The following is a 20,038-nucleotide window of genomic DNA, read 5'->3' as shown; positions in this document are numbered from 1 at the left end:
ATGGTGCTAGCGAGGAATGTATGTACGCAGCCCATCTCGCCTCCCTTTTGATTCATTCATATTCCTTCTGATGCGACCTCCCACACAGGTGTCCTTGATAACTAGCGGTAGCCTGCTGACATTGCCCAGGTGTCTTTCTGTTCTTATTGGGTCCCCTTGCAGGTGATTGTTCTGACATCCTGGTGTCCCAGGATTCAGTTAAATCTCACAACTACAACAATAGTAGCAGGAGGCCATACTTCTTTGGTCCTTTCAAGTTTACAAAATGGTGAGGAAGGTAATGCAAGAATTATTACCTCCATTTTATAGAAAAGCCGAGACTTAAAGAGGTTGCAAGAGCCCTGGATTTGGAATCTTGGCTCCGAGATTTGTCAGCTGTGTGACGGGGAATGTCTTTCCCTCTCTGCACCTTAGTCTGCATCTCTGTAAAACGAGGGGCTTGGATTTGGTCTCCAAGAGCCCTTCTAGCTCCAAGTTCTCTGAGGGGAAAGGATGTGCCTAAGATCACTCAGATGCAGAGCTGTAATTCAAATATAGGTCTTCTGATTCCAATTCCGTGGGACTCTTTCCCCTAAGCCAGCTCCTCATATGGCAGGATTATCTGTCTTGGTCTGTCTCACACCCAGAAGCTTGAGAGCGAGCACCAGAAGGGACTTTCAACTTGCCCTTTCTGTCCCTAAACGACCCAGCACCCAGGCTGGAGGGGCCTCAGCCTTGATGGAACGACTCACTGTCCTTCTCTCCCTCAGGTCCAACCTCGAAGATGCGACGGTCACACATCATGAGAATGTACCAAACGACGATCGCCAGTTTCTATATCTAGTTCTCTCTGCAGTCTGGGTGTCCAGGTTGCCACTGACCATGGAAGGCTCCCTTTTTTTACCACTTGCATGTGGTTTCATGAAGAATGTGACCATCCTGAATTTAGCACGGTGCTTAACTCCTCCTCTTGGGGAACTTCCTGGTTTTAAAATAAAACTCCATCTTCCACAGATCAGGGAAGCCTTTGTCCTGGTTCTGACCCAGCCCAGGGTGGCATTATTTGGTCTCCATAACCAAAGAAGTGGTGAGTCATTTACCTTGCTAGTTCAAAGGAACTATGATATCCGTATATTATCTCCCTCCATCCAGACAGGTTCGAGTACCCCCATCCTGTGTAATCCTGGTGTATGTCTTTCTATAAATCCTCCCGAGAGGATGTGCCCTGCTTTACTACACATTTTTCTCTGGGGCTTCTGATTTTTGGGGGAGCTTTTCTCTCATTACATGTCTGGACCATCTCCTTTTAGTCATACCTGCCACTTTTATGATTTTGGTGAAAGCACCTTTTCTTACCCCCTGTATTTACCTGCTGATTCATTTCACAGATGCAAGATAATATAAAGTAATGAACAAAAACCCGGGAGTGAATGTTAACCTATTTTATTGCCCCCATAGAGCAGACTTTAAAGTGTGGAGACTGAAGTCATAAATGCAGGATGTTGAACAACCTGAATGACATCTTAATTTTCTTTGTGGCTTTTTTTGCTACCCTTAGCTCTGGGAATAAGCAGATTTTAAAAAGTCTCATAAATCATAGTTCCAGTACATGAGGAGATGCCCATTTCTATGCATTTTAATTATAAATTTAACTCTTGAAGACTGTCCACCATGCCCCCAAATTGTAGAATTACACAAACCTGGAACTCCAGAAGCCTTCCAGCCCAATGCATACTTGAATGAGCAACTTCCAACAGTCATTTAATCTATACCTGAAGACCCCAGTGAGGGCAAACCCAGGACCGCTTCTTATTAAGAAGTTGTTCCTTAATTTCTGAAGCCAAAATCTGCCTCCTTGCAAATTCCAATCACTGTGATGCACTGATGGAGAGTATTCACACTGACAAAATGATGGCATCTGTGAAGTGTGAGATACTTTGTGCACATAAAGCATGATTTTAATACCCTTCCCTCAAGGACCCCCATGAATCAACAGTCTGGGGCTCTTGCCTGAGCTGGCACTCCTCCCCCCCAAAAAAACCCCAAAAACAAAAAGGGGAGGACCCAAAGGGGTAGACTATAAGGTAATGGCTAAGGACTCAAAACATTAATTACTGACCACAGCACTCTTCTGCTCAGGTCTGAGACTGGAGTCAGGCAGTGTGGACAAATTAAGTCCAAGTAATAGGATTCCAAACCTCATGGTCCCTGTGAGGGCTTAAGAGCTAGCTTCCATTCCTGGGAATGGAGTCAGTACAGAATAAGTCCCTTTTTGTCTCTAAGCCTCAGTTTCCTCATCTGTAAAATAACGGGGCCTTTAAGATCCCTCCCAATCCCAAATCTATGATTATTTAAAGCATTTATTACATCTAGTGAGTGATGGGAAAGTCTGGTTTCTTCCAAAGCAGATGAAATCCTCTTAACCTTTATCTCACTACCTTTTCTGTGGGGCCAGATCAACTTATCCAGGATATTTTAACAGGGTCAGAAGTCAGGTAGGTCAGGAGAACTCTATAGACATAGAACACCTGAATTTTCTCCAAGCACCTATTAGAAGTTTCTCATGCTATCCTTGTGGACAAGATGGAGGGTTTTGAGTTAGATAAGACTACAGCTAAGTGCATTCAGAAAGTGATGGAATGCCTAGTCACCGAGAACAGGAGCTACAGTTGGAAGGAGTACCCACACCAACAAAATCCTAGGTTTTTTCAAGTAAAGCCATGGACTATGAAGGTGAAGGTGGAGGAAGTCAATCCCGGTCCTTAGGAATCAAGCGCTCCCAAGGTTGGAAAGAGCTGGGCCAGCACACAGTAGCAATACATTTACAGAACACCCTCAGTGCTTACCAACCACTTTTTTTCTCACTTTATGGATAGCAAACATATGGATGAACCCCAACTATTACATAAAGTTGGAGAGACAGATTATGTCACTTGAATGTAGGGAAAACACTCCTTAATGAGAGTGTGCAGAAGTGGAATGAGAGGTAGTGAAGCCTTCAAGCAGAGGCCAAGTGACAACTTGTTGGGCAATTTCCTGAGGGAATCACTTCATTGGGCCTTCTGAGATCTCCAGTTCATGCTGTGCCTTTGTCCTGACTCTTTCATGGTGCCGACCTTCCCAATTCCTCTTATTACAGCGCTTCTGCTCTTCCTTGTAGTCTGCTCACAAATCCTCCGAGGACAGTCTCTTTTTAAAGATTGTGGGGGAAAGAGAGGCAAGCTCGGATCCTTCTTCCCAAGCGAAGGTCAGTCTCATGAGCTGCTCCTTGTCCAGACTGATGATTCTGACCCCAGTAACCCAAAACTTGCCTTCTTGCCTTTGGACATTTCCCCAGGTCCCCCCCACCTCAACCCCTCTTTGTTTTTCTCAGAGCTCCTTTGCTGTCTCCTTCAGTCTCCAGTTTTCGACGCCAGCAGCTTTCAGTGTTAATGATCTCTTTTGAGAGAGGATTCTCTAGTTCAGCCTTCTGTGTTTGAGCACAACAGAAATCAGAATCAAACCCCTGGAAATGAAGGCTGATTAACCTAAAGAACTGAGACCAGGAAAGCCGCAGGAGATAAAGTGCCCTTAGGAGTGGGCTGGGCTGGGGCTAACAGCATTAACTTACATTGTATATTTGCAGCACTCAGGTTTCCTAAGTATCTTCCTCACAACTACTTTGTGAAGCAGCTAGGGCACTATGCACATCTTGCATATGGTGAAACTGAGGCTTGGGGATGTGAAGTGACTTGTCTGAGGTCACAGGGTTAGTATAGAAAATAGACCAGCTCTGTTCAAGGCACTGTCCAACTGTATGTCATAGTCCTCTAAAGAGGGCGTGAGCACCGAGGCAGGCCAGCCCCCACTGATCTGGACTAATTTAAAGGCCTTGGGAGCCTGGGAGCTTCAGCGATGGCTTTGCAATCAGGATGCTTATGGATGCTACCCCCACAGGTATGGGTTGGCTCCTTTTGTAAACCACTGCAACTGCCCCTTAAGGAGAGTCCCCATCCCAGTGGCAGACCTCAGGAGTCTAGAAGATGGACCAGAATACTTAAAAACAAAACAAAACTGTCAGTCTACGGACTTTTCCCATCTTACTTTATTTCACTGTTTTCTATAAAACTCCTCTGGAATTTCACAATTTAACAAAAATGTTTAAAATCCAGGACAGAAACAATCCTGTAACTTATTACAAACGTGATTCTCCTCATTTCTTTGATCCAGGAGTCTGTCTCTGGCCAGAAGAACATAGGAATTAGTTCAGTGCCAGAGATGTTCTGTTAAAAACCCTCCTGTGATAGAAGGTATTTAATACCTTTGCTTTCGGCATTTTTTGTTCATTCAAAGACACAGCAGAATACAAGGAATTAACACTCAGTTTGAGGCTTATGTACTTACATACTGTTTGTAAGGAGTGCAAAGGCAAGTCCCTCTCTCCTATCAAGTCTTGTGGAGTCCTCACCAATAGGGGCGGGGCCCGCAGCAGGGATGGTGTGTGTGTGTGGGGGGCACTCCTGAAACACTTCCAGAGCTTCTGTAGAAACATGAGTGCATGGAGAGGCCCCCACAGCCTGCTGACATCCAAAGGGACACCTGACAAACCTTAACAAGCACAGGGACTTTTTTTTCCCTTAAGGGTAAGGGTGGGGTAAGGGAAAAGAATCCAGGACATTATCCAGCAGAGTAAGTTAGAACAATCTGGCAGGCATTCCCTTGGCAAGAACAAAGGGACTGAGGGCTGGGTCCCTGCCCTCACCTCCCTCATTCCTTGTGTCCAAGCCTCCTGGAGAGAAGCCAACCTTCTGACTAACCAGTGCTTAAGGAATCTGCTCCTGATTCAGGAATAAACACAGGCTGGGGTCAGTGGCCCTTGAACCCCCAAAGGGCCCTTAAAAAAAAAAAAAAGAAATTTTGATGCCACAGATATCTCACGACTGTGGCAGTTATAAGGTTGCCACTGGCAACTCAGCTGTTGGCTACAACTGGGCTCCCTGCCTGCATACTTCAGCCAGCTTATTTTGTCCACTTTGGGGGTGGGGGGTTGGCAAGCTTCAAGGCAACTGCCAATTAGGGGAATGCTAGGCAATCTGCCTCTCAGTCATGTCTGCCATGAGTGTGGAGTACAGGAAACGTGGTGTGTACTTCTAATACTCCAAAGATATGGCTCTCACCACCAATCAGAGCAGAGAGTGGGAGTAGGAGATGAGGCTTCTCTTTTGAGGTCTGATGCACAGAACTGGTGGTTGCGGGGTGATCAGATTGCAAAAAGCACCCATTATAATTTTCCTTGGGGGCCTCAAATGATGGGACTTTTCTACTGAAAGTTGCCATCTGGAAGTGCCAGGGGCCACCGAGGAAGGAGAGACTTGAGTGCTGCCCCAAGGGGGCTCCCCAGAGCTAAGACTTGTTTCCAGAAGTCCTATCCCCAGTCCAACTGCTGATAGTGAGGACATGGCTGCAACTGGATGGAGTGAGGTATGAGGGGAGAGTGGTATCTTAGGTGCTACCGCAGGAAGGGCACCGTTAGGTGGCCCAAATACTCTGTCTTCTCCCCAGCCGTTCCCAGTACAGAAATTCTAATGCTCTCACAGTTCAAACACAAGTGCAAGGACTGGGGTAGGGCAGGGTGGGGTTTGTTCTATAGCAAGAAGGAAAGAGGTGTGCATGCTTTCAGGAGAGCTAGGCCAGGGGGCTAATGCTGAGTTGGTAGGGAGATCTGTTGTTCTTATGGGGCTTCTATCTAACCTTGTGCCAGAGCCAGGGGAAGAACTGACCTGGCCAGATCTTGGTATTAAAAGAAACAAAGAGGGGTGAGGGTGGGGGAGGGGATGAGGGAAGGTGGTACACAATGGGACCTTAGTGAACAGGAAGTGGATCCAGGTGGCCCCACGCTAACATGCTCATTATCTATCACCACAGAATAAACAGCTGCGCCAGAGCTGACAGACAAATGGGGGGGCATGGAGAGGGAGGAAACCAGGATGGGGTAGAAGACAAGAGTCCGGCTGCCAGGAGCCCGAGTGTTACCTGGAGCAGAGGGGAAAGCGCTGGGAAGTACCCCGACCATCCTGGGGCTCGGCCTGATCCAATCTTTTGCTTTTCTCCCACCTTATTTGGCAAAACCTCCATTTTCAGAGTTCAAAGAGTACTGAACAAAAGGGAAGAAGAGCCGGATCTAGGAGACAGCTTTAAACCATGCTGCATCCTGCTATTGAATAAGAGTCAGTGCTCAGAAACCGCTGCCAGTTTCACTAGGCAGGCATGTGTGTGCTTGGGTGTCAGAAGGCTCCCTCCCTCGGGCAGAAACCACTGCTCCTTAGTGTTCACTGGGGCTGAGCTGAGAGGCCTTCGACGTGGCCTGAGCAGGGCGGCAGCCACCCCACGACGTTCCCTTGTTCTGGTTTCCTTGGGCAGAGCCAAAAAGTTGGTACTTTCCGGAAAGGGCTTGGAGGAGTGAGGCAGTGGTGACAGGAAGAAATGGCCTGGACAACAGTGCCATTTTGGCCAAACAAGTCTCACCCTGACTGACTTCTGGATATGGCAAATAAGTCAAGCCTCCCCTCATGATTCAAAAAGTCCTTTTCCATTTTTAGAGTCAAACCTTAGTAACTGCCTTCCTCATCCCATGTGCCACTGCGATTAAGAACAAGGACCAGGAACATACACCCTGAAATCGGAAGCCCGACTCGGCGCTCATACATACATACATACATATATAGAATATATAGAGAATATATACAGCATACAGAGGCTTGGAATCCTAGGACAGTTAAAGCAGACTGGAAGAAGGGAGGCTCAGAGAGTGGCCACCCCGCTCATGGCTGAGACACAAGGCATCCTTGCCATAGAGCCAGACTGATTCCTTCCCAAGACCTGGCTGGGAATTTTACTTGTACCAAACTGTTCGGGGAGGGGAAAATAGGGCAGGCCCAAAGGATGGGGGAGGGGGAAATAGGGCAGGCCCAAAGGATGGGGGAGGGGATCAGGGTTTCTATTCCACAGGAGCCGACCCAGACGGCTCAGGAAGTCCCAACTGTCAAACCTGGGCCCCCGACGTGAACAACCTCCCTAGAGCTGAGCAAAGGTAGCTGCTGCTTTGGGGGATGGTCGTGAGGTCAGGTGAAGAAACCGTTTGCTGTGGCGCCAGTCAAGTTCTTCCTATCTCAAAAGGAGACCCGATGTGTTTCTTGACACAAAAGCAGTTTTCAAGGTAAAACCGAACACAATGACTCTCTGTGGGGGAGGGATGCTCGGCTCCTCTTGCTCTGCTCAGACCTGTGCCCAGGACTCTTCCCGTAGCTAAGGGGAGAGGCCTGTCGAGCTGGGCGTTCAGAGAGCGTGGCTGTTCGCTAAGGCAGTGCTGCGGGTGAATTGAGAGAGTAAGGTCTACTTGTGGGGACTGGTTTCCTGGTACTGGGAGACTGGCCTGACGGTTTCCCAAGGCGCCCGCCGTCTGGACCCAGTGTCATGTGGCCCCGGCCTCGAGGTAACTCTGCAGCTTGCGGACGGTGGTCTCATCCAGAGAGAAAAGGTCAAAGTCAAAGGTGGTGTTGGTGACATTAAAGTGTCCGGTCTCCTCGATAAGGTTGACAATCTAAAAGAGAGGAGGCAGGGGAGCTTACTTAGGGAAAGATGGGAGAGGGAGCCAAGGCCACAAGAGGACATCCATTCTCTAGAGGCATCACCATGAGAACCAGGAGGGAGGCATGAGACAGGGAGGGAATGGGCAACCAGGCTTAATGCCAAGAGCCCCTGGGGCTAGGTGAGAAGATAGCCCGGCCACTGAGAGCCAGCCCGAGAACCCAAGGACACTGGTCTTGTCACCCCATCGAAGCACGTAAGTTAGGAACACTACGGGCAACTCAAGTACGGGATCATGGGTGGGACTGTGAAGAAATCCTTGCTGGCGAGGGCTTCCCCACTAAGATCTAGTTCTTCAGGTAACTTTGGAGGAGTTAAGGCCCTGCAGTCCAAAACCTACCCTCTGCACAGGTAACTGAAGAAGCAGTATGTGGTACATAAAGCTAGTCCTCAGGGGACCACTAGAACTGCCCCATATCTCCAGGGCAGAGGAGGGCCCAAGTCGCTTCCTTGTGGGTCACCCCAGGATCCAATCGTCACTCACAGGGACACTGTCTGCCTCTTCTTGATGGCCAGACTCTGGTCCCGCAGGTGAAGTCTCACCGTGTCTAAGGGATCTGGATCAAAGGGACCATAGAGAAAGGGAATGACCGATACCTGCTGCAGCACATTGCGTTCACGTAGGGCCATGAGCCGCCGGTGCAGCTCCACCAACTCATCTGTGTAGGCCTGCAGTGGAAAACTTGGGTGAACTCAGGCACTTACCCAGGCTACGTCCCCTTCTACCCCACCTCCCCCAACTCCTTCCTTCTGTGAGACGGCTGGGGGCAGCAGGGACGAAACTAAGGGGAAATTATCGGTAGGACTATCCCAAGGCAGGAAGGTAACTGAGGGCTCCTGACTCACATCTGGGTATTTCAGGCACAGAGGCTACATTCACTACTGAGGAAGTTCAAGTGGAGTCATTAAGTAACCCAGGAGAGGTAGCGTCAGAGTACAGACACCCAAAGGTTCCAGTTAACTAAGTCCTCCCTTCTGGAAATCTGCAACAGCCTGAATGGGTCAGCTCCATTGCTGACTCTGCCGGTGAAGGAAAGTGAGAAGGCCAGAAGATCCGGGCCCTAAGACTAACTTCACCTGGGAGAGACATTTAAAGCCCAGGGAAGTAGAAGGAAAGCTCTAACACGGAATCTTTCTGCACCCTTGCAGTGTTTAGACAGGTGATGTTCCTCACCTCTCTGGCCCTTTTCATGACACTTTCCGTGTGACCCAGCCCCAATCCCAGTTCACCTTGTCATATGTTCCCTTCTTCAGAATTTTTTCTGGTTTGCTGCAAGATTCTGGACTCTTCCTTCCAGATGCCTAGAGGATTTAAAAAAGAAAATTTCACCTTTATTAAAAGTTTCAGGGGCAGCTAGGTGGCACAGTGGATAGTGCACCAGCCCTGGATTCAGGAGGACTTGAGTTCAAATCTGGCCTCAGATACTTGACACTTACTAGCTGTGTGACCCTGGGCAAGTTACTTAACCCCGATTGCCTCAGGGAAAAAAAAGAAAGAAAGAAAAGTTTCAGGTAATATATCCAAAGGTTGGAGAATGTCTCAACACACTGTGTTCCTATAGGAACATAATTATATTAATGCACTATTAATGTTTGTTTGTTTTTTGGTTTTTGGTTTTTTTTGGCAAGGAGGCAATTGGGGTTAAGATTTGCCTAGGGTCACAGAGCTAGCAAGGAAGGGTCTGAGGCTGCATTTGAACTCAGGTCCTCCTGACCCCAGAGCCACTATTAATGTTAACACACTAAAATGACACATACGAAAGCTACAAAGAAATACTGGGAAGACTGCTGCAGAATGAATCCAGCAGCACTACGACACTAACTAAGCTACGTAAACACAGTATTAATCAATCCCTTTAGTCTCCCTTACTCAAGTCTGTCCCCACTTCAAATGATCCTCCCCACAGTTACGAAAGTGATTTTCTTAAAGCAAAGTTCTGATAAGGTCACCCTGTACTCCCCCCTGCCCCACATACCCCATGGTTCCCTAATGAAACTCTAGGATCAAATACAGGTATTCTCAAAGTCCTAGTGCAATTTTAAGCTTCAATCTTATTCAGTAATAATATAGAATTCTGTGGCATTTGGAACTCTAATTCCCTTTTCCTCTTCCCCTTTTCTTCAGGTCTTCTTTGGTTAGCCAGACTAGACTGTCTCCCACCTCTGGGTCTTGGTGCTGGCTGTAGTCCATGCCTGGGATCCTTGCCCTCCTTACTTCTTCCTCTGAGAACCTTTGCCTTGTGTCCGCCTCAGTTCAGACCATCTTTGGCAGGAGGCCTTTCACTTCTAAGGTTCCTGTAACCATTCTGGAGGTACATATTTTTGCCCACGCTGTCTCCCTCATTAGACCGTAAGCTCCTTCAGGGCAGAGATGATGTTTCTGCCCAAAGAAGAGTCCACAAAGACTACCAACCGGTTGCCTTGCCCTTGGCATCTTGTTTCTATCACTGCAGGCTAAAATGATATTACCTTTTTTGAACCCTTCATTCTTGGGACTCAGATGGAGCTTGGAGTCCACTAAAATCTTTTTTCTTATGAACTGAGGGATAGTTAATGTCTTCCCAATTCTGTACTTGGAATCACAACATTTCCTAAGAAAAAATTTTGTAAGATACGTCTCAAAGAAGTCAAACTCATTACCTCCAGGCAAATGAAGTCCATTAAACTGTGACTAAACTCCCCACTAGGGAGAGCCCTGAAATTCTGCTGCAGAGGAGCCCTGGTACAATGCCAAGGCACTATAAAAATAAATCCACTCTGATCACAAGTTCATCCTGGTTCCTAGGACTTAACTGCCTAGAGACATCTAAGAGAGGCTTCCCAATGAACACATCTATCAGAGACCTTTATCCCTGATGAAAATGCTATAAGGAATGGATGTAAAGGGCAGGGCTGAAAAGATGAAAAGTTCAGCACTATGTGTGTCCCTGCTCTTCCCTCTTTCCTTTCCTCCCCAAATACCTTGCTGTTGGCTGGAGGCAGTTTCTGAGCAGGAGGGGGCTCTCGACTGGGCAGGCAAGAATCTGCACTGTTGTCACTATCACTGTCACTGAAACTCAACCTGAAAATGAGAGAGAAGGAAAGTATGTACAGGTAAGCAATCTATTTGCAGGCTCTTGTACTCCAGGCAGAGCCCCAGTATATTCAACGTGACATTGTTCCCATGCCAAGGGCTGGGCCACTGCTCTGTGGAGGCCTCTGTGACCAACTATTGGCTCAGCACTTTTAGTGAGACTCTTTCAAATCCAGACGGGCTCAGAAGGTCTGAGAATTACCAGACCAGGGGAATGAAACCCTTCCCAACTTTCAGGGCCCACAGTAATTATATGGTCACACAATCCTCACCATGAAGTACAGAATGACCTGCTGGGGCTCCAGCCTCACCTCATGGCCTGAAACAAACTAGAAACCTAGAGTGCTCTTAAGTTATTTTCTCTACATGGAATGCCCTTCCATCATGATGCCTTTCCTGATTTGTTCTGGGAGTTGATAATCCTGCTCCTCAGAAATCTGTTCTCAGACCTAGCTAATGCACTAATGCAATACTATATGTTATAATTATCTGTGTTTCCATCTCATCCTTCCTCCCTACTAAGCCACGAAATTTGGGGCTTGCAGTTAACTTTTGTCTTTCCCTAGTTTCTAATACAGGATTCTGCAGGTAGTAGGTACTTCATACATACTAGTTCCTGTTGGGGAAGGACGGCACGGTCCAAAAGGGACTTTGCAAACCAGAGTGCTTCAGCAGACCTCTTGACCAAGGTCACAAAAGCTGAGTGAGCTACCCCACATACAGCTGAGCCAACCCAAGTCGGAAAGCCACTTCCACCCAAAGCTTCCAGGGGTCAGCTTAGAGACCAAAGCCAACATTAGACTCAAGTGGTTGCTGTCTGTCAAGTGAGCATGTGTAAACAGACAAGCAAACTACTGATGTCATGGAACATGTTAAGGAGCCCGTCAGTATGGAGCCGGCAGGCTCACAGTAAAGAGATATGGACAGGCTGTTGTATTCTTAAGCAATCTGAGCAGTGTTCAAAAATAACAACCTCAGAGACAGCTCAGTTGCCCGCCGTCACTAAAGAGACATCAGACTGAGAAACTGGGAATTTGCTCCCTGACCATTTAGGATCACAGGACTGGGACGGATATTGCAGATCATTTAGTCATTTAACAAACTAGGAAACTGAGGCCCAAAGAGGGGGCATAGTAAGTAGCAGAGCCAAAATTCAAACTCAAGTCCTTGATTCCAAAATCCAGGGCTCTTTCCCTGGATTATCCAGCCCTCTCCTTCAAGGGTAGATTGTAAGGGTCAGGGAGAAATCACTTGAAAATGTTTTGTGCTTTGAAATTTAAGAAGGTCTATCTCCTGAATCTTGGGGGCCCAAAACCTACTTCAGGACTAGATCTCTCTTATTATGGTTGGATAGTTAGATGCACATCTCACTTCTGATTAAGGGAACTGAGAATGTCAAGTCCTAACACTGAGACTGATTCAGTGAGTGGACACGGACAAGTTCACCCTCTGCCCCCAGCCCTGCCATCAGTCAGTTTCCAGTCTAGAAAACAAGAAGAGTGACCTCCAAAGTCTCTCTCAGCTCAGCAGCTGGGTTCTAAGTTTTGTTCCAGCTCTAACATACTATGCCACATGATATCTTCTAGCTCTGGTGTTCTATGTCCCCAGGTCCCTTCCAACGATAACATTTTATGTTCTAAGTTGCTTCCCAGCTTCAGCATTTTATCTTTTAAGGTCCCTCCCAGACATAATATGACCTGCAGTAACTGCAAGGCCAAAGGGAAAGATTCTGCACTGATGACAGCAGGCTGATTCTAACTCTAGACTGCAGACAGGAAAAGGACAGTCTTGGAACTCATTTATCACCTGGAATCTCTGCCTGGATTTGTTTTGACAGCTGCCTCCTCACCAGAAGAGGAATCGTCTTCATCTGATTCCTCCGATTGCAGGTCTTCCACCATAGAACGCAAGGGGCCTGAGTTTTCAGGGGAAAATGGGAAAAGATAATAGTGAATATATTGTCCTTAACAGAATCACTATGACATAGAATCAAGAACTTGAAAGAATCTCTGACAGTGCAACAGATGTTCAACAGCCCACCAAAAATCCCACTCCCAAATAGCTTTACCCTGACAGGCAGAGCCTGTCATCATATTAAAAAACGAGATCAGAGGAAACCAAATGGACTCTCACATTCTTTTACTGCTTGACAGTCTGATAAAAATGAATATATGTGGTTCCCATAAGCTCATTTTGAAACTCAGGCCTCCTCAAGAGCTCCAGCCCCACTCAAGCTTCCCTTCCCTACCTTTTGACTATAAATTGAAGTTTCTGAGGCCAGCCAGAGCCCAGGCCCATGACGACACACTGTCTCCAGAGTTTGGAAAGATAATAAGAAAGCATTCCTCTTAGCTGAAGCATTCAGGCCAGAGACCTCAATCTGTGTCTTGAGGTTGACAGAAATGGCAAGCATCCCCACCTCCAAATTAGAGGGAACAGATAGCAATGCATCTCATAACCTGTCCCGTAGTGCTCTCACTCTGGGGCAACTTCCTTACTCTGATGGCAAATGGCATGTGACTCTCTTGGTTTCGGTCACTATTTACATCTCCACTAAGTGATCCCACCCACTCCCAGTTGAGCATTACCTCTTTTGAGAGGCAAATAGTTCCCCATTCCCTACAAACTGCATTTGGTTTATATTCTTGTTCCCATAGCAACAGAGGGACATAAAAGCCCTCATTTCACATGATCCTGTTTCAGCCTATCAAATAAGAGAGTTGGCTTAGATGGTCTCTAAGGTTCCCTCTATCTCGAAAATTCTATGACTTGATGTCTCCCCAACCCCTGATTCATAGCAACATACAAAAGACAAATCTATCAGGATTCTTAACCTAATAACTACTTTCAGCAGCATAAGTGACGGAATTACAAATGGAATCCTGAAAGCCAGGGAAGAGAAATCCTCAGCCAAACACATTAGAAAGAAGAGTTTCTCTAATCAGGTCTGACTTACATCCTGCCTAGAGGATCAGTCAAGAGGCTGACCAGATAAATGGATTAACTCCCAACTCTGAAACCTTAAGAATGAATGGAACTCTAAACTACTGTGGACTCCCGTAAGGGGGCCTGGCAATCAAGAAGTGGGAGCATGTCAGGAAGGCAACAACCCCTGTGGACCCCATGCCACAGGCTCCCCACTACACACCTGCTCATCTTGAGGGAATATTCTAGGTAACCTGGCACTCTTTGAACAAACTCTCGAGGAAATCTGTTCAAAGCTTTGGACCTCTCTTCTCCACATAGGAGGTCTGATAGAATATTATTATTATTGTTATTTTTAATAATATTTTATTTTTCCCCAATTACATGTAAAAACCATTTTTTAGTATTCTTTTTTTTTAAGAAAAAAGACATCTGTGTTCCAAATTCTATCCTTCTTTCCCCATTCCCCACTTCTTGAGACAAGCAATCTGATATAGGTTATATATGTGCAATCACGTAAAACATATTTCCATTAGTCATTTTGTGGAAGAAAATAGAGTATTATTTTCAACTAGCACCTCGTAATGAAAAACTCTTATTTTCTTGTGATCTGAATTTAGTGAGCTTTAAGGGGAGGCAGAAAATAAATGACAAATCTACAGGTCAGCATTATTATGTAAATGTCTCAAGAGAAGTGAACATTTCCCCCCAAATCACCAAACCATTTAAATTAAAATCTAGATTATTTCATGCTTGAATTACTGGTGTTTGTTGACAATAGTTTTAGGCAAGCAAGTAGGCAAATGTCTAGATAGCAGGCTTGGGCTGAAAACTGACAAGCCCAAAGAAGACAGTTTGGTCCTGGTGGCTCAATGGTAGGGACATATAGCAGAGCTGACCTTGGACAAGAAAGAAGCCACCCCACCACTCTAGCTGGCTAACAATGAAATAGGATTCAGGCTCACATCTGGCACCCGGCCCAATCACAACCAGAAGCATCAATTCAACAGGCCTCCATGCACAAGTGCTACTATAGCACAGGCTGGAGAAAGGGACACCTGTCCTCCACCCTGGGTGGTTCTACCACCCTGACTTCACCTCACTGTTCTTGGCAAGAACATAGAATGCAAAATCAGAATGCATTTTTAAGTGATCTGCTATACCTATGGTCATCTCCAGACTAGTGCTGTGGGAGCTCCCCTCTTGCATAATTCTGTTTACAAAGTTTAACGTGGACACATCACACACGGTACAATAAATCTGTTGGCAGTTTAGTCACTGGGGCTTGGCCTTCCTTCTTGAAACTTTGCCTACCACTTAGATATATCTGGTACACTAAAAACACTCCCCCAAAACCTTATGGCTTTGGTGGTGAATTTCCTTAGCGGGGGTATTTTTTTCCTTTGAACACTGAATCATTCTACTTGCCTGGAGACTTTTAGTTCATTCAAAGGGAACAGCTATTTTAAAACACACACACACACACAGACACACACACACACACACACACACACACACACACACACTGAGAGCTGACCCACTTGAGTAACATGCAAGGCTGTACCACATGTAATGCTCTGGTAGTTAACTTTGTAAAGTTACTTTCTGAACAACTTTTGTCTGAGTATCAAAACACAGCTCTCTTCTTCCTATCCTTTCCCATCTGGCCCTCTGCTGTGGTCAGGATGGAAGGAGAGGGTTTCCCCATGCTCTAGGCACAACAAGTAAATTCTGGATTTCAAGAACTCTTAAAAAACATTCACAATCATGTCTACTGATATTCCTTTCTTGTAACAGACCTTGACTGTGGTTCTGAGATGGCTCAAAATCCGAATCTGAACTGGAATCCGAACTGGAGCTGGAGTTGGAAGGGCTGGACTGGACAGACTTCACCCCCCATAAAAAGGAAAAAAAAAAGGAAAAAGAATCTTAATCTTTCAATCCACAGCAGAACAGGGAGACAACTGGAGTATACATAAAAGCACAGGCATTGGGGCAAGAATGCATCACATTTTATGGAGCAGACCTAGTTCCCTCAGGGTTAAGAAAAGCTAGAGACCCATGCTCCCCAGAAAGGATGACAACCCGCACTCCCATCCTATCTTTCTGAAAGCAAACAACCAAAGCACTCTGCTACTGCTGTCCTAAGCTGAGAAATTTCTGTCCTATGGGCTTTGGAGCAGTGCGAACCTTGAGACAACAGACTCAGCCATAGGCAAACCATCTGATCCTGGGCAAGTCACTTCCCCATTCTGGGTCAGCTTACCAAATTAAAAAACTATTTATGAAGTTTCTGTGACATACATGCATAGCACCATGATGGATGGACACTAGAAGGCAAGGTTAAAAAAAGACAGTGATAACTGTGTGACCCTGAAATAACTTCTCTAAGCCTCAGTCCTCATCTGTAAAATGGAGATAATAACTACACTCAAATCACAAGAGAATTGTATCAAAGGAGATAAGGTAAATAAAGTGCTTTGTGAATCTAAAATGATATGTAAATGTGAATTTTTATTAATACACAGACCCTGCTATCAAGAAGCTTGTAGAATATACCACCTACACAAAGGCAGAATGATCTATAAAGATAAAGTGTTGTTATAAGAGATTTGAGGAGAGACTGAGACTGCTTTTAGCTTTTCAGCTGGCTCAGAGCTAGAATCGATGAATGTTCCATAGGATCATAGATTTAAAGATAGAAGGGATCTCAGAACCTAGATAGCCCAATCCCCTTCAACTAGAGATGAAGAAAGTTAAGTGACTTGCCCAAGGTGACACAGAGAAAACAGTTGGGATCTGAACCTCCCAACCCAGTGCTTTTTCCAGGACAGGGTGACAACTGAGCTGAGGCTTGAAGGATTTCAACATGAAGAGGTGACAGCAGGGAGACCATTCCCAGGCATGGAGAACAACACATGCAAAGGTACACAGATTGGTAAGAGTGAGATGAGAAGTGGGGCCAGGGAATGACCAGTTTGGTTGGAATGTAGAATATACAAAAAGGAGCAGTGTGGCTTCCACAAGCCCAGTCACTGGGATCCATGCTTCACTTTCTTCTGCCAACTGTGACAAAAGCTTTAGCAACGGATGCCAAGTCTACTGACTTGGACACACACTTGACAACCAACTGATGTCCATGTGCCAAACAACTGACATCTAATGAGGCCTGAGGCTCTGCCTAGAGTTAGGCCTGGGACACACCCCTAGTCCAAAATACTTATGACCTTCCTTGACCTACAAGAGACATAAACTGGCATTCACTTTTCCTTATTCACTATCTTATAAAGGCACTATTTTCTATGTCAGTGAAAATAGCGTTTTATCCCAGAAAAGAACATGACTATAATTTTTAATTGCTAATGACCACCAGATGTCAGTAAGCATCTTTCAGAGTTCTTCCACGAGTGAATTCTGGGCCCTCAAGCAAGAATATAAGGAAAGGTCCCATTCCCCTTAGTAAACTGAAAAGCAGGATGAGGATCTTCCGGGAAAAGGGACCTCCTTCAACTCAGTATTTCCACCCACAGTGAGAGGCAAATATTCATGGTATTTAAGGACTTCAAACAGAGGTACATCATAAGCTATCACAAAGTGGCAGAATAAAATCTGAATAACAAATTATCAACTAGTGCTGACTTAGCAGCTACCTTGAGATTTTGGGCACAAAGGCCCTGCAGAGGGATCTGCTTAGCATCCACTCTTTGTGGTCACTCAAAGATTACTGACAGTGGCTGAACAATAACATCTACTAGTTCTTTCATTACCTAAAGAGTAGCTCATCTGGACCAGATAACCAGAATTCATCAAGGGGTAGCTGGGTTCTGTCTTACCATGGGGATCAATTCCCTATTAGTTTTATCTTACACATCCTAGTCCAAAGTTCCTTCTCCTTGGCAGAGAAAACAAAAGCAAAATAAGCTCTATATTCTTTCCATCATCCCCATTCAACCATTGAAGCAGTCCTAACCCTTCTTTGGTTCCCATTTACTAATGTAGTTAGGAAAAAAACGCCCTGATTTCTATTGACTTTAGCTTTCCTGGACAGTCTCTACTCATTCTGAGCTTCCATATTTCTGATATTGTTTTTAAAGAACTATGATACTTTTATATTCATCCATTGTTGCCAGTTCTTGCACCCATTTTCTGCACATCTTTAAAATCTAAATTGGCTGACTGGGACACCTAGGTCCCAAATCTAGTGGCCTGGGTAAGCACACATCTACATTTCCAGGGCAGTAGCCTGAACCTCAGCAAACCAGAACATGTCCTGAAAGATACTGACAAGCAGATCTTGATACTTGGTGAGTCACAAGGCCTTCTGGAATTTGGCAGACTAGCTGCCCAGTCACCCTAAGAATCTTGAAGAACAGCAAGGCTGCTTAACAGCACACAGGCACCTCCCTTCAGGGTCAAGTATATTCATTCCTGCTGAAGAGTAGGACGAATTTTCTCTACACATCATAAAGGATTATCACAGAATTGCAAGAAAATTCGTAGAGAAGCTAGTTGCAGTCCAGTCCTGACCTGAACAGGAATCTTTTCTAACATTTCAACTTGGTGGTCATCGAGCTTCCACCTGAATATCTCTAGGGATGGGCAGTATAGTACCTAGGTGGCACAATGGATAGAGCAGTGGACCTGGTGTCAGGAAGATCTAAGTTCATATATGGCCTCAAATACCTACTGTGTGATCCCAGGCAAGTCCTTTAAATGCTGTCTGCCTCAGTTTCCTCAATTGCAAAATAAGGAGAATAATAGCACCTGCCTCTCAGAGTTGTTGTGGGGATAAAGGGAGATAATATTTGGAGAGCATCTGTAAACCTTAAGGCACTACATATTTGTTAGCTACTTATTAAACAAATTAACCCATTCTGCTTTTGAATGCCTCTAATTTATTTATTTATTTTGAGGAGAAGGGAAGAGGAAGAAAGGAAGCTGAAATCTGCCTTGATGCAACATTCCTAAGTCATGAGAGGAAGTCCAATTCATTAATTTGGTCCTCATTCAACAACCATTTCTAAAATGCCTGCAGTGCTCCAGGTCCTGTGTCGAGTGCTATGGATAAAAAAACAAGAACAAGATAGTGCTTGTCTTCAAAAAGCTTACATGAAGGAAACAACATGTACAGTATAAAGGAAGACAAAATGTATAGGAATATCAGACCAAACTCAGTAACCCTCAGAGCTGTGCTCTTATGGAAAAGGCTGCCTCAGGAGTCCCTAGAGGGGTATAAGCAGAAGCTGGCTGAGCCCCTCCTGATCAGGGAAGCTGTTGAGGGGATTCCTGTAAGGGGTAGCAGCAAGGACCTAATGTCCTCTCAGGTTCCTTCCACTTCAAGAGCTCTAGCATAGCAGAAGGGGTTTTCTTGAATGTTAGGGAAATCATCTTCAAGAGGCTCTCCAGCTAGTCTGCAGGGGTTTAGACAGCATCTCTCTTTGATGCATCTCTGCTGGCTTCCATCTTTGCTTTTCCCCAGCAAATGACCAATGACAAAAGCAAAACTAGCAGGGAGGGGAGGTTCTTAGAGCAGTCAGATGTCACTCAAATCATAGCACAAGGATCACACTTTTCCAAATATAATTGCATAGGTCTATAGTACAAGAATCATAAGAGCTGTCCACTGATAGATGTCATGGTGGCCTGCATAATTTCCAGCTCTAGCTCTTGCCTGACATGAAGCAATCGCCTTTAAAGATCACCTACCATCTGGAGAAATCTCAGCTCTAAGTATACAAGGGTAAAAAACCCAGTCAATTAGTATCTCTCTGACTCAGCTTGGTTTTCAATGGCCCCACCATACAGTATGAACAGTGATGCACAATCACTTGTAAAGTAGTACTTCTGTGTGACCCAGGCATGTTACCTCCTTTCTTTGAGCCTTTGCTGATTTATCTGCTAGAGAGAAAGAGTGATTCCTGTACTGCTGTACAAGTACTGAGTACTGGTTCTTGTGAGGAAAACACTTTGTAAATCTAAAAATGCTACAGAAACTACTGCTACTACTATAATTATTACTTGCTCAAAGTGTAGGTAATCCTTTCACAGAGACACCGCAGCACAGCCTCAAAGACCAATTAGTCCAACTCCACAATTTTAAAGATGAGGACACCAAGGCTCAGAGATGTCAGGTAATCTGCCCAGGATCACACAGCTAGTGTCATGGGTAGCATTTGAACCCAGGTCTTCCTGACTCCCGCACTCTACCCACTACACTGCATGCCATCCACACCTTAGTAAAGATACTGATGAGGCTTCAACAAAATACCAAAGGGGTCCATTACACAAAAAAGATTAGGGACCTCTATGCTAGAAAGTTCCCATTCCACTTTTTCCAAACAACGTTTAGATAAAGCATTGATTCTTTCAACTTGGAAAAGGAAATCTCCAGGTGAGGTTCCCAACAGAATCCTTAAGAAAATAGCAACTGGAGTT

At 45.5% G+C, this 20,038-nt stretch overlaps 2 protein-coding genes across 7 annotated transcripts in view; one reads left to right on the top strand and one right to left on the bottom strand.

Moving 5' to 3' along the window:
- The window catches only part of LOC114035005 (long-chain-fatty-acid--CoA ligase ACSBG2-like), an 86,174-nt gene extending 82,211 nt beyond the window's left edge, over positions 1-3,963 (top strand). For both annotated transcript variants that reach the window (XM_027850921.1, XM_027850920.1), the window contains exon 11: positions 750-3,963. The gene's annotated coding sequence lies outside the window, so the exon portion shown is untranslated. The remainder of the gene's footprint in view (positions 1-749) is intronic.
- Positions 3,964-4,045: 82 nt separating this feature from the next.
- MLLT1 (MLLT1 super elongation complex subunit) overlaps positions 4,046-20,038 on the bottom strand; it is a 93,896-nt gene continuing 77,903 nt past the window's right edge. For 3 of the 5 annotated variants that reach the window (XM_027850914.1, XM_027850915.1, XM_027850918.1), the window contains 6 exons: positions 15,403-15,499; positions 12,485-12,593; positions 10,567-10,666; positions 8,836-8,907; positions 8,203-8,274; positions 4,046-7,558 (listed from right to left, as the gene is read on the bottom strand). In XM_027850914.1, the coding sequence (XP_027706715.1) occupies positions 7,430-7,558; positions 8,203-8,274; positions 8,836-8,907; positions 10,567-10,666; positions 12,485-12,593; positions 15,403-15,499 (579 nt within the window). In that variant the 3' untranslated portion in view covers positions 4,046-7,429. The remainder of the gene's footprint in view (positions 7,559-8,202; positions 8,275-8,835; positions 8,908-10,566; positions 10,667-12,484; positions 12,594-15,402; positions 15,500-20,038) is intronic. The other 2 variants (XM_027850916.1, XM_027850917.1) reach the window with 1 other exon arrangement.

The sequence above is a fragment of the Vombatus ursinus genome, unplaced genomic scaffold (assembly GCF_900497805.2).
Source record: "Vombatus ursinus unplaced genomic scaffold, bare-nosed wombat genome assembly UNPS02009173.1, whole genome shotgun sequence".
Lineage (NCBI taxonomy): Eukaryota > Metazoa > Chordata > Mammalia > Diprotodontia > Vombatidae > Vombatus > Vombatus ursinus.
The sequence above is the reverse complement of the archived record's forward strand: the minus strand, read 5'-3'. Positions and strand labels throughout refer to the sequence as shown.